Source organism: Nothobranchius furzeri, chromosome 14 (genome assembly GCF_043380555.1).
Source record: "Nothobranchius furzeri strain GRZ-AD chromosome 14, NfurGRZ-RIMD1, whole genome shotgun sequence".
Lineage (NCBI taxonomy): Eukaryota > Metazoa > Chordata > Actinopteri > Cyprinodontiformes > Nothobranchiidae > Nothobranchius > Nothobranchius furzeri.
In genome coordinates this window covers 41,013,674-41,027,690 of record NC_091754.1, presented here as the reverse complement: position 1 = coordinate 41,027,690, position 14,017 = coordinate 41,013,674, and the positions used below count along the sequence as shown (strand labels likewise).

The 14,017-nt window shown below is 40.2% G+C and overlaps 1 protein-coding gene across 1 annotated transcript in view; it reads right to left on the bottom strand.

The window, feature by feature from the left end:
- The window catches only part of ptprz1a (protein tyrosine phosphatase receptor type Z1a), a 104,418-nt gene that overhangs the window by 49,759 nt on the left and 40,642 nt on the right, over positions 1–14,017 (bottom strand). The window contains 5 exon segments of the mRNA XM_054746521.2: positions 3,296–3,422; positions 3,623–3,807; positions 9,190–9,340; positions 13,342–13,499; positions 13,583–13,649. Coding sequence (XP_054602496.2) covers positions 3,296–3,422; positions 3,623–3,807; positions 9,190–9,340; positions 13,342–13,499; positions 13,583–13,649 — 688 coding nt within the window.

The following is a 14,017-nucleotide window of genomic DNA, read 5'->3' as shown; positions in this document are numbered from 1 at the left end:
CTTCCACATGCTACTGAGGCTCCTATGAGATATTTATTCCTGATTCCCTGTTAAAGTTTAATCATCCAGTTCACCAGGCCGCTCAGAACAAGAGTCAGCACCAACAGGAGCATTTCACAGGAGATGTTGGCACTTTTGTTAAAGAGAAGCAATCTGCAGATGCACAGTCCCTCAAAGTTAAATCTTATTGTTAACAGGACAAAGAATTAATCAACCACACACACGTTAAGTTTAGTTACAGAGAAATGAACACAAACTGGATGTTAAAAAGTAACCTTTAGCAGCAAACCTCAACTTAGTTAGATCACATGTTGCAGATTCTTGAGGTGCATTAAGCATATAACCTTTTATTTCAACATGTGTTGGATCCAGATGACTGACAAAACTAAATACCAACAGATGCATGCATGACAGCTGAACTCACATCCAACAATCCCCCAAATAACAAAAACACAAAGCTTTGATTAAAATGTGCACCTCCTAACGTTTGTGTCATCCTCACAGTAAAACAAACCAGACAGGGAGAGGGTGCAAACCTAACTTCTACCCAGGTATTACTGAAGACGGGGGAAAGCCTCACAAAAGGCCACGCAAGCTGACTGAGCTCAGATTTACGCACACAAGGGGGTGTGGTCAGGGGTCAGGTGTGCAGGTGGTGGTCTTACCTGTCTTATGCTAAGAGCCCCGTCATGAAGACCAGATCAGACTGGTCCGTGAAGCACGAGGAGAGGGTTTATTGGGGTGTTGGAAGATTGTTTGGGCCTTTAAAGAAACCTGATTCTACCTCATTCTATCAGAAGCCCTGCAGAGCCACATGTGATAAATAATGTTAAATAAAAAGGACCCATCAGATGATTGCACCTTTTCACTATTACTTGTTTCTGATGGTTCTAATAATTAAAATATTAAAAAAATGTCAATAACTTAGCAATTAGCATTTTGTAAACATAAGAAAGCTGAACTATATTAAAGACCAAGTTCACTTGTTTTTCCACTACGTCTGCAGTGGTCTCTAGTACAAATTAATGCCTAGTGAGTGGGGGAAAAGGCTCTGGTGCCCTACTTTCAGGAACTAGAAGTTAGCCAAATTAGAGGTGAGCAGAAGACGGCGCAATCTGGCACAAACGAGATCGCAACAGCTTCACCGCCATATTGGATGGGTTCCTCACTCTCCAAACCTAACTGGAGTCATCGAAGAGTGACCAGTAATGAGCAGTCTACGGCTGCAACAACCAGAGTACTACTGAAAACAGATCACTTGGGATTACTAATGACTTTTCTAGCCTTTCTGATGGGATTTTATATTTTTATTTATTTTACTAAATCATATTTGTATTTTAATTATCATGCCGTGTCTGATTTTGAGAAAAATCACAATAAAACGTATTTTTTGGTTGGGTATGCACCTTCCTCAGTAGCAATTCATGTATTGGAGGTGAATGGAGACCCATCTATGATGGCGGTCAGCCATCCCAGCAGCGCTAGTCCCTGGGCGTCTATGATGTTTGTGGGATCTGATTTTGGGACATCTCGCCTCTGATTGGCTAACAGCAAACCAATACCGGCGAGCCCATGAATGCTAATTTGACATTATGATGTGTTTCCCTGTCGAATCTGTTCACATTCAGTCTGCATGTTGAACTAAGAGCGACTGATCTTAAGTTAAAAATGCTGTTTTCTGTGACGGTGGCACAGGAGTTAAGTGCTCGCCCCGTAATCGGAAGGTTGCAGGTTCGAGCCCTGCTCAGTCTGTCGCTGTCGTGTCCTTGGGCAAGACACTTAACCCACGTTGCCTGCTGGTGGTGGTCGGAGGGACCGGTGGCGCCTGTGCTCGGCAGCCTCGCCTCTGTCAGTGCGCCCCAGGGCAGCTGTGGCTACATCGTAGCTCATCCCCACCAGTTTGTGAATGTGTGTGTGAATGGGTGAATGACTGATTGTGTTGTAAAGCGCCTTGGGGGGTTCCAGGACTCTAGAAGGTGCTATATCAAATACAGGCCATTTACCATTTACCATTTACCATTTTTAAAACAGCAGAAATGGCTGATTCAGAAAAACGTTTGTTTCAAATCAGCTGTGGGGAAGTTATCTGGATGATCTGGGGCAGCAGTCCAGGTCATTGTGCTGTAAGTATGACAAGCATTTATGTCATATAATACAGACTTCAGAATCTTGAACGACAGGCAAAAGGGTTAGCGTTAGGTGCTTTTGAAGTCAATTCCCCACAGCAAGTAAGTAAGGGTAATTTTACATTAGGAGATGTATGTTTATGGTCGCCGGACACCATGATGGGGTCAATAACAATAACAGGAAAATGACACATGTGAGCGCTGCAGTTTGACAGGAGGCAGGACAGTTTTAGTTTAGACTTTTTTTACCAACACATACTGGTTTATTATGAAAATGTTTATTTGAAGCACAAAATCTCTGTCAGCAAACACAAACATTTGTCTGATAGTGAAGAAGGAACAGATAGCATAATGGAAGCTAACGTATCTGTGTTACATTCAAACAGACAGGAACAGAGAGAAGACATGTCAGACTTCAGAATCAGGGAAAAGAGAGAGGCAGTGGATGGATTTTCACATAAAAACAACAGTCACAAACACAGAGTGAAAGAAGGAAAGGAGGGTGAGATAAAAGGAGAAAGACAAAAAGAATTGGTGTCAGGTTTCAGTGGGGAGGTGAGTGGTGAAATACAGCTGTGTGTGTGTAAAAATCGAAACAACCACAAAGGATTTGTTCAATAGTTACAGAATTATTAGTTCAGTAAATGATCTAATCATTTATTATAATAAATACTAGCAGCTTCCCTTTCTCCACACGGACAAAAGCTAAAGTTATCCCTACTGTTCAGATTTTCAAATCGTTTCCAAAATTCAACTGTTGGAATTTTTGAAATCTAGTTTTATTATTATGCTTTTTTTTAATGTACAAAAAAACCTATCAGATGTTAAATAAAAACTAATCAGACATGACACATGAGAAAATAAAATCATTAAATGTATCTGAAGAAAGTAGAATATTTCATCTCGTAATATTAAATCAATTTGCTGCGTCATTTAAATTTAACGGTTTTTATCCAAAAATCTATCCACTGAGCTAAAATAAACAGAAGCTATAGAAATTCCTGCATTATATTCCCGTGGAGAAAAACGTATTGGTTCTCAAATGTTTTTTTTCCCTGAAATGTAAAAAAACTGGCTTTTCAGCTCCGCTGTCATTTAAATTCTATCAAAACAAATATGGTGGCTGAGTGGGAATCATGATCAGCAGCGCTAATTTGCTATACTCTTACCAGCATCAGTTGTTGGCATGACAACAGTCAGGAAGTTGCTAACGTGTCCATAAAGCCCGTTGGTGCAGATGGCCACCACCCGCACCTCATAGGTGGTGTTAGCTAACAGGCCGTCAAGTATCGCCCCCTGGTGGTCATAGAGAAATGAACTTCTAATGATATACTTCAATCAGTGACACTGGCTTAGACAACAATAATTTAGAGTTAAAAACAGTGTCTTGACATGGAGACATCACTTGGCTGTGCACACGTAAGGTTTTTCAGTTTGAACCACCTGACAATAAGTCCCAAGCAGTATGGTGAAATGGTGTGTAGTTGCTCACTCACTGTATCCTGATATCCGTCTGTCAGGTATTCTGACAGGACCAGTTCCTCTGCGCTGGCCATGCGGTAGGTAATGGAGTACCTCTCGATGTTGGCGTCATACACCACCCGCGGTCGCTCCCATGTCACTAGCAGGCTGCTGAGGTTGTAGGCTGCAGCTTGGAGGCTTTCAGGCTCCGAACTGCAAACTGACAGAAGCACACATTCATACTAGATTTTTATTTCATCCACCAGGATCAGAGTCAGAGATACTTTAACGCCTTACGTAATTACCAAGTACACCAAAATTAGTTTCGTCACGTGTTTATACCTCTTGATTGATTTTGTTGAAATTAGATGCATGTAATAACTGTAATTTTTAAATGTTTATTTACTTTTTTCCAATTATCTTTTTATTGGGTTATTTTCAATGTTATTAATCACATACATCACGGAGGAGGCAAGGGGCATCATAAAAAATAAATAAATATATGCGGGGGGGGGGGGGGGGGGGTGTGTGAAGTAAATTACATATATATATAAAATGAATATATATGCTCTGCCCTAACAGACTTAGGACACCTTTGCCATATAGTTTGCTTTCACATCTGCTAAAGATCTAGTAAAGGTCCCCATATTTCTTGAAACACGTCTTTTTTGTCTTTTAAAATAAATGCACATTGTTCCAGTCTCAGAGTGTCTTTTAGAGTCTGTAGAAACAAGTTGAGTGATGGAGGTTTTCGATGGTTCCAGCACAGAAGATTACATTTCTTTGCTATGTAGGATATGACATTGATCCTCTTGGGAGTGTGAGGGGTGTAGTTTCTTGTCCAGAACTGCACCGAAGAGGTAGTGTACAGGGTTAATGTCCAGTTTCGGTGATACCACTTTGGCCGTCAGGTCATGTACTGCCCTCCAGAACTGCTTGAGTTTCTTGCATTCCCAGAAGACATGAATAACCGATCCATTGCTGAATCTACAGCGGTGGCATCTTGAAGACATATTGGGGAACATCTTGCTTAACCGAAGCGGTGTGAGATAAGACCTATACATAAACTTATAGTTCTGTTCAATAATTTTGTTACAAGAGAGAGAGGAGACAACATTCTCACAGATCGAATCCCACTGCTCTTCACCAAAGACAACACCCAGGTCTCTCAGCCAAACAGTTTTGAGGGGGGCGAAGGACGAGTTATGTTGCTCCATTAAGGCATTATAGATCCCCGAGATTCTCCCCTTCGACGGCCTGGATCTTACGATAGTTTCCTTTAGAGTCGAGGATTCCATGGACAGGTGACCCTCCTTCGTGAAGGCGTTAATGATGTGGCGAATTTGAAGAAATTTGAAAAAATCTTGCTTTGTAATATTATACTCAGTTCTGAGGTCTGAAAAGAACTTGAGTGTGTTCCGGAAGAACAAGTGTTGAATTTGAGAAATACCTTTATCTCTCCAATCAGCAAACAGGGACATGCCAATATTTGTTGGTAAGTCTACGTTGTGCGTTACAGGGGCAAATCTGGAGATTTTTTTAATCATTCCATTTAATTTATTGGCATCTCGCCATACCAGGAGGGTGTTGTAAACTACATAAGTTTTGGGTATTTGTTGTAGAGCTTCTATGCTGCTAATGAAGGGTAGGCCTGCTAAATGAATGGGATGACTAATGGGCCATTCCCATCTGTACCGGGTCGGCCCGGGCCGGGTAGCGTAGGTTGTTTACATATCTGGGTGGCCTGGTATTTTTCCGGGCCAACCAAGGCTCATTCTCAGCCCTCTTCTCGAGGGGGTCTGCTTCAGGCCGACCAGGGCCAACACACCCACTGCTGACAGCAAATTCACACCTTCCATTAGAGCAAGCCTCTGATTGGTGGGTAGAATCAGCCCACATGGGCTTAAGACAAGGATGTGTGGAATCAACCGGGCCAGGATGGGGCCGACTGGGGCTACCCGGCCCGGGCCGACCCGGTACGGATGGGAATGGCCCGATAGTTCTTCTTCTATGTCCATCCACGTGGTACCTTTTCGCCTCTGTATCCAGTTAGCCAGATTTTTAATCTGAGCGGCCATATAATATCTCTGCAGGTCAGGTAATGCCAATCCACCTTTTGATCTATGCTTGGATAAGGTTTTGTAGGCTATTCTGGGAGCTGAGTTTTTCCATATAAACGCGGTGATATGTTTGAAAAAAGCTTTGAAAAAAGTGTCCATCAAATAGCAAGGGAGAGATTAAAACAAATTGAACCTGGGGATTATGTTCATTTTAATTACATTGATCCGCCCCAGAAACGAGATGGGGAGCATATTCCAGTGGTTTAGATCCTCCTTAATTTTTTGTATCAATGGATCATACTTCAGTTGAGTCAAATCTTTAAGCTTTGGCGACACCGTGATTCCTAAGTATTCAAAGCCATCCTGGGCCCAGGAGAAGGGCACTAGGGTTTTTAAGGCTTCCGTAATAGGAGAGTTTATTATTGCAATTTTTGATTAGGGTAAATTGATTTTATAACCTGATATCACTCCAAATTCTATTAGCAGTTCTAAGATTTTTGGGATGGTGTTTTCAGGGCTGGACAGGTACAGAATTATATCGTCCACATATAATGAAATTTTATTTTCCACTTTTCCGATATTTATACCAGTGATCCCTTTATTATTTCTTACCGTTTCTGCAAATAGTTCTATAGCTAGATTGAATAAAAATTGAGAAAGTGGGCAACCTTGCCGGCATCCTCTGAATAAATCTACTTTGCTGGTGAGGGAGCCGTTTATGCAGATTTGGGTTTGTGGGCAATTATACATATTTTTAATCCATCCGATAAATTTTTCTCCAAGGTTAAATTTTTCTAGGACTGCAAATAAGTATGACCACTCGACACTATCAAAAGCTTTTTCTGCGTCTAGCCACAGGAGCAGAACTGTTTTCTTATGAAGTGTCGAGTGGTCAATTATGTCCAGAAGTCTACGTATATTATGGAATGCATAGCGTCCTTTTACAAAGCCAGTTTGATCTGGGTTAATGATTTTAGGCAACAAAAGTTCCAGCCTACGTGCAATTAGTTTGGATATTATTTTGAAGTCTACTGGGAGTAAAGAGATGGGACGAAATGGGGCACAATCAGAGGGGTCTTTATTTTTCTTATGCACCAGAGTTATAATCGCTGTCCTCATTGACTCTGGAAGGGATTCCCTTACGAAAAAATCAGACAGCATAGGCATGAAAATCAGTTCTATTTGTGGCCAGGATGTTTTATAAAACTGTACGGGGTATCCATCCAGTCCCGCGCATCGATGAGATTGCTTTTAGTACTTCTTCCGGTGTTAATGGGGCTCCCAGCTGTTCTTTTTCAGTCTCTGAAATTATGGGGAGAAAAATCTTTTCTAAAAATGTGTGGATCTCTTCCACAGACGGGTTGTCAAATTTATAGAGCTGAGTGTAAAAATTATGGAAAGAGGATTTAATTGATTTTATATCATATTTAGTTTGACCGCTCGCGTCTCTAACGCTTTTAATTATGTTCTTTGCTCTCTCCTTTCTAAGTTGGTAGGCTAAAAGTCTGCTAAGTTTATTGCCGTATTTGTGATATTGCTGTCTGGTGAAGAATAAGAGTTTTTTAACGTGAGCTATGTGGGCCTCATTAAGAGCCTTTCTAACCGCATTCAATTTCTTCAGATTCTCTTTGGTGGGTGACTGTTTATGTAATTGTTCCAAATTGGCTAGATCTTTTCTCAAATTTTCTATATGTTTTTCTCTAGCTTTTTTATGTTTATTTACTTTTGATAATTATGACACTGTTTATTTTTTGTAATGAATTAATGGGTAGGCTTAAATAAGTTTAACTTCAGCCTACACCTTTTCATTCATAAATTTTATCTAAAGAAACTGTTTAATTTGTAAGAGGAAGTTGTACTTATGATGATTATTATTATGATCTTTATTGGATAATTATTTTCCTTTTCATGTGTTTTATACGTATTGTTATGACGGAAAAAAAAACAAAATAAATAAATAAATAAACAAATAAAGGATCTAGACGAAATGTATGAGATAGATGCCCCAGACAACAAAAGACAAACAAAACTGTGTGTTTTGTTTTTCAAACTGTGTTACTTGGTTACTTGGCAATGAGCTCTGAGGAAGGCTACAGCAACAGCAAAAACAAGGTAAAACAACTCTTTTGCTGTGTTGGAAAAAGAACCAAGTAATGCAAAACAATATGATTTCCTGAATTCTCTTTAAATGTTGCCTTTCACAGTGACAGTGGCAGCCACAATGTGAGTTTCACACCCTTGCAACTTGCAGCTTGCAGGGTGTTCAGATACATAAGTTCCTCAAAATAAAACCACAAAATAAATGGAATATCCATAAAGGTGGCATTTAAACACCTCCTTTCTGTGTTCTTAACAATGGTTCTGGGTCAAAGGTAGGATTAGCAGGAATGCAGACTACAGATACTCTCAGGTCTGGGATTATTACAGATTAGAAAGGATTTGAGGATCAGTCATAACAAACAGCATAAGGAGGCTCATGCTATGCAAACAGTCTCTGCATACCTCAACTCAAAACCCCTCATTGATACAAGTACGTTCACATGTTTAATAATAATAATAATAATAATAATAATAATAATAATTACTATTATTATTATTATTATTATTATTTTACTTTTAAAACCCAGCATCACCTTAGAAGAAACATGATTAAAACTTATAATAAAATAAAACAACGATAAGATCAGCTGTAATAAAAGAGAACAAAACTGATAGACTAGAGAGGTTAAGCCAGTTTGAACAGGTGGGTTTTGAGTTTGGACTTGATTGTCGTTTCTTCAGAAGGAAGAAGAACTTCATGAAGTTTATTCAAAGTGTGTAAGAACATGATCCTAGAGTTCTCTGGAAATTAAGTTTTATCTCTCTCAATCCACCTGTCCATCCATCCATCCATCCATCCGTCCATCCATCTGTTCATCCATCCATCCATCCATCCATCTGTTCATCCATCTGTTCATCCATCCATCCATCCACCTGCCCATCCACCCACCCACCCATCCATCCATCCATCCATCATTTTATCCATCCATCCATCCAGCCAGCCAGCAATCCATCCATCCATCCATCCATACATACATACATACATGCATCCACCTGTCCATCCATCCATCCATCCATCCATCCATCTGTTCATCCATCCATCCATCCATCCATCCATACATGCATCCACCTGTCCATCCATCCATCCATCCATCCATCTGTCCATCCATCCATCCATCCATCCATCCATCCATCCATCCATCCATCCATCCATCCATCCATCCATCCATCCATCCATCCATCTGTTCATCCATCCATCCATCCATCCACCTGTCCATCCATCCATCCATCCATCCATCCATCCACCTGCCCACCCACCCACCCATCCATCCATCCATCCACCTGCCCACCCACCCACCCATCCATCCATCCATCCATCCAAAATGTATTTTTGGTGTTTCCAACACATCCTGTCAAAACAAATGTATTCACTTGTCTAACATATTGCACTAGTTAAAAAGTTCCAAACTGAACAGACAGAAACCGTGTCAGCAAACACAAACCAGGTGTGAGGACTTCCTCGATGCCTGTGTAGGAGGAGAACACCTGGCCCGTGAACTGCTCCTGCTGCTCCCTGTAGTTGTTCTGCAGGTAGTCCATCAGCATCACGTAGCCAGCCTGCTGCATCGTCATCACCTCACAAAACATCTCCAGCTGCAACACAGAAACCAGTCAGCGCAGCTGCAGAGTCACACCAGATAAGTATGATCACAGAGCATCAGGGGCATCAGAGGAAACTGCAATAGTGTTAATAAATGTTCTGGACCCAAAAGACAGTTAGCTCAGGAAGTCAAGGCACTGAAATAGAAATATGCAAATCCAGATTATAAACTTTAACGTCAACCATGTGGTGTCTGCTAATTCTAATGAAAACACATCTGAGCAAAATACAAAAATGTGTTTTCTTGCAACAATCCAGTCTGGACTAATTGTTTCTCCAAAAGGAGATTATTCAGACCTCTTTGATTACCAGGAACCACAACTACACATCTGAACTCCCACTTTAAGAGCTGGCTCAAGCACCAGGCCATAGAAACAGTTTAGTGGGGAAACCACGTCTGCACAAAAAATACGGTTAAGCTTCCGAAGGTTGAAGTGAGAGTAAGTAAAACAGAACCAGGAAACATAAAGCTGAGCCTCTGAGGTGTCTGAGTGTTTGTCCACATCTGGATAAAAACTAAACAACTAGAAGAAGGATGAAATTTTTTTTTTCAGATTGTTTCATTTTGATGGGATTGATGTGCTAACAGCTAGTCTGTTGATGAGGTAATAGAGTAGATTGCTCTAAAGATGTCTCTGGAAGTGGCCCAGGTCAGACAGGAGCTGTTTGTGCTGCATTAAATCTCGAGAACTACTGAAGGTGATGGAAAAGTAAAAACATGTTTTTTTTTAGACCAGGGTCGTTTTAGGAGTTAAAATAACTGGTTTACGCCTCATGTTCCTCAGCAAGAACATTTTACATACATGTTTCTGATTTTGGTGAAAAAATACATATGAATATATTTGCACCAGAATTCTTCTAAAGCATGAAAAACTGACCCGAACACAAATGCAGTTTTAGTTCTGCTCATCCTCCCAAGTCCACACTGCTTCTGCCCAGATGTTTCTAAAACCCTTTACACAGTAATACTTTCTGTGTGGTTATTTATGTGCTGCATTCATACATGTTTCAGACCTGTTGAGGACAAAATGATTCATTTTTTTCTGAGCTGAGAAAAAGAACCAAGATTTCAAATGGAGGTTTTGTGTACTTCTCCCACACTCATCCCATTTGATAGCTCTTCGGCAAAATCTTGATAACTTTAAAGTCAAAAAGGTAACACTTTACAATAAGGTACGCAGAATTGTGCTTCGTTACAATGGAACGACTTAGGGGGTAATGAGTAATGAAGCAGGGAAGAATAGGTAGTTAACCAGTACTTACTCGTAAACACCCAGGTCTTATTCAGGGACTGATAGGCAGTTATCTATGAATGCAATAAGGAACGAATTCCAAATGAATGCAGTGCCTGTGGACTTTATTTTGTAAACTTCTCGAAGGATGCCGATAATTTGCAACATCACAGGTAACATCCCTGTTTCATCTTGATTTCGCTCGTCCGTCACTTTGTCGTCCATCGTTGGCATGCGTCAATCTCGAGATGATGGAAAGTGAAGCCTCCTCCCAAGTACCTACTGAGGAACGAATATGTACTTACTCAATACTTAACCATTACTTATATGTTGTTACACGGCCAGTTACCATAAAGACATTGAGCTTATTCATACATCATTTTCTTTCATCTTGTATGTAGTAATATTCAGAGATGGGTGACCAAAATCCTGCAGGTTACAGTGGTACCCGGCTCAATCAATCACTAACAAAATGTTTGATGTTTAGGGTACTTTTTTTAAATCATCAGAAAAGTACACAAAAAGTAACTTTTACATTTAGAAACTTTGAAATCAACATGTAAAAAGACTCTAAAACTACCTATTCTTCCCTGCTTCATTACTCAGTACCCTTTAAGTCGTTCCCTAGTAACAAAGCACAAATAGATAACTACCTATTAGTCTCTGAATAAGACTGCTGGGTGTTTACCAGTAAGCATTGGTTAACTACCTATTAGACCATGAAACAAGACTGATGAGCATTTTCACCAGTAACTACTGGTTAACTACCTATTCTTTCCTGCTTCATTGCTGATTACCGCCTAAGTCGTTCCCTAGTAACGAAGCACAATTTTGCGTACCTTATTGTAAAGTGTTACCGTCAAAAAAATAAAAAACAAATAAATGTTTCTAATCATTTTTGAAATTATGAAGAAATTCTGGTGGTGTGGGTGATCCTTTACCTGTACCTGAGCCCAATGAGTCACTCCCCTTTAGTTACACATGAATCACCAACACACAAGCAGCTAATAGGGTGGAGTTAAAATGGTTATTTTTAACTTTTAACTTCTGGCAATCTGAACTTGGAATGCAGACTAGATGGAACATGTCCCAGAGCGTAGAAGAGCCCGGGAAGGAGAATACTGTAGACCTGCACATCATCTGTGGTGTTTAATCATCATGACATAGTAACCTCATTAATAATAATAATAATAATAATAATAATAATAATAATAATAATAATAAATGTAGTTAACAGTAAATATAACGCTACGACCACTGATGTTGTGTGTTCAAAGAAAGTGAAACTAAACAAGCTCTGGTCCCCACAAGCTGTTTACTGCTGAACCTGTTGAGTGTGATTTTTTTTAAATGCTTGTGTGTGTGTGTGTGTGTGTGTGTGTGTGTGTGTGTGTGTGTGTGTGTGTGTGTGTGTGTGTGTTTCCATAGCTTAAATACCATAGAGACCTATTGTAAGACAGTGTTTGTGTGAAGTGATGACGCCTTTATATGGCTGTCACTCATGCTTAGCCTGAAGACGGGCTCTCCCACACAAACCTTTAAACCCTTTCTCTTTGCCTCATCCTTCACGGGTGTGCTTCTTGAACGATGGTGTGATAATTTCTTCTTTCAACTCTGAGAGCACTATTTAAAGAGGTTGTTTACTGTAATAGTGTCACACACCTTTTATGCTTCAGCTACAACACCACACATGATGTCTGAGTCTGAAATGGACCTTACTGGTTGGACAAGATTGGCTGTAAACACACAGGTTTGGATTCACAAAGGACAGTGCAGCTTTTCTGGAGCTAATCAGTACCAAAACCTCAACTGTCCATCCAACTCATGTAAGCAACCCAACAACATCTCCATGTGCTGTTTATGGGACAACATTGAGAAGACCCTGAGCAGATCCGGAAAGAACAGCGCCAGAAAACTACAATCACCGCTGAATTATCTCGATGGAATTAACTGAAGGACCAACAATGACTGAGCGGTCACACCAAGGTTGAGTGCTTTCTGCTCCACAAGTAACAACATTTACTGTAATGTTTTTTTAAACAAGCAACAGTCACGGCGATATGGTGTAAAACTACCCTGAAACGTATGCATGTACCGCCCCCTAGCACCAGAAAACTACACACTGCCAGTTTAAGTACCTCTGTTTACTCTTGCCTCAAAGAAAAGCCCAAGTCTAAATAGTCAAAAGATGATGCCAAAGCCATTTCAAATGAGCCATCACCATCTTGTTTTTTTTTTTTGGGTCGGTTGCAGTAACATTCCACCCATCAAACCTGTAAGAGCACTGTGATTGGCCCATCAATTCTATAGAGTGCTATGAGCGTTAAGACAGAAGACTGCTGATGTTCCAAAGGAGTGTGGCTAGACCAGCCTGCAAAGCCTACGCTTCTACCTTCCCCCGATTCAAATGCAAAACCGTGTTGCTTCTGCTGCTGTGTCTGGGGTTCCAGGCTTTCTTTAGCCAAGTCAATTTGTCATGAATACATGCAAGTTTTATGAGTCTATTTATTTTGGAAATGAATGATAAAATAATATGTTGAACATTTTATTGATATTCTAAGTTTTTGAAAATTGCCTGTATATGTGACCTCTTCATAGATTAACCCAAACACATAGCAGATATTTTGTTAGGACGTAAGGAAACAATATTAAATTTTAATGAATTAATTTTTAAAATTCCTCACAAGTAAACTAGGCTTTGGACAGGAACTGATTTTAGACCTCAAAGTAAAGTCCAAATGTCCTAAGATTTGTTTCCTCACCTGCTCATCAGAGATGGCTACTCTGTTCTTAAAGACAATCCATTCAACGGTCTCGCTGCAGGGTGGCGTAGTCAGGGAACCGTTGTAGATGAAGTACTTCTCCGTGGAGTTTGGCAGAAGACCTTGCATAGTAAACGGCAAAACCTCTGCACTCTTACCTGGAAAGAAAATAAGAAAATAATGAGAAACAGGCCCAAAACCAGGAGTTAGTGGATTGGAGATAGAAGAGAAACTGTAGTACCATATCTGCTCACACTGCTGATGCTGTCTATGATGGCGGCATAGTCCATGTTGTCTTCAGTACTGGTCTGTCAAAATAAAAAACCAACATAGCCACATATTATCAAACCCCTTTTTCTGGATATACTCATTGAGATCTACTCAACTCAACTTTTATTTATGTAGCACCTTACAATCAATCAATCAATCAATCAAAGCTTTATTTATAAAGCGCCTTCCGCGACCCTGTCGGGAAGTCCAAGGCGCTGAACATGGTACATGAGTAACGTGAAACATGATGAATAAATCGAAAATAAAAGCAATTCAAATGGTGCAAAAAAGGTAAAACATTAAAGTATTAGACAAATGGGTAAAACAAGGGATAAAGAGACCAATGATAACAGGAAAATGAAATCAACATAAGAGGGCCAAATTCAAACACGTTCAGGGAATGCCA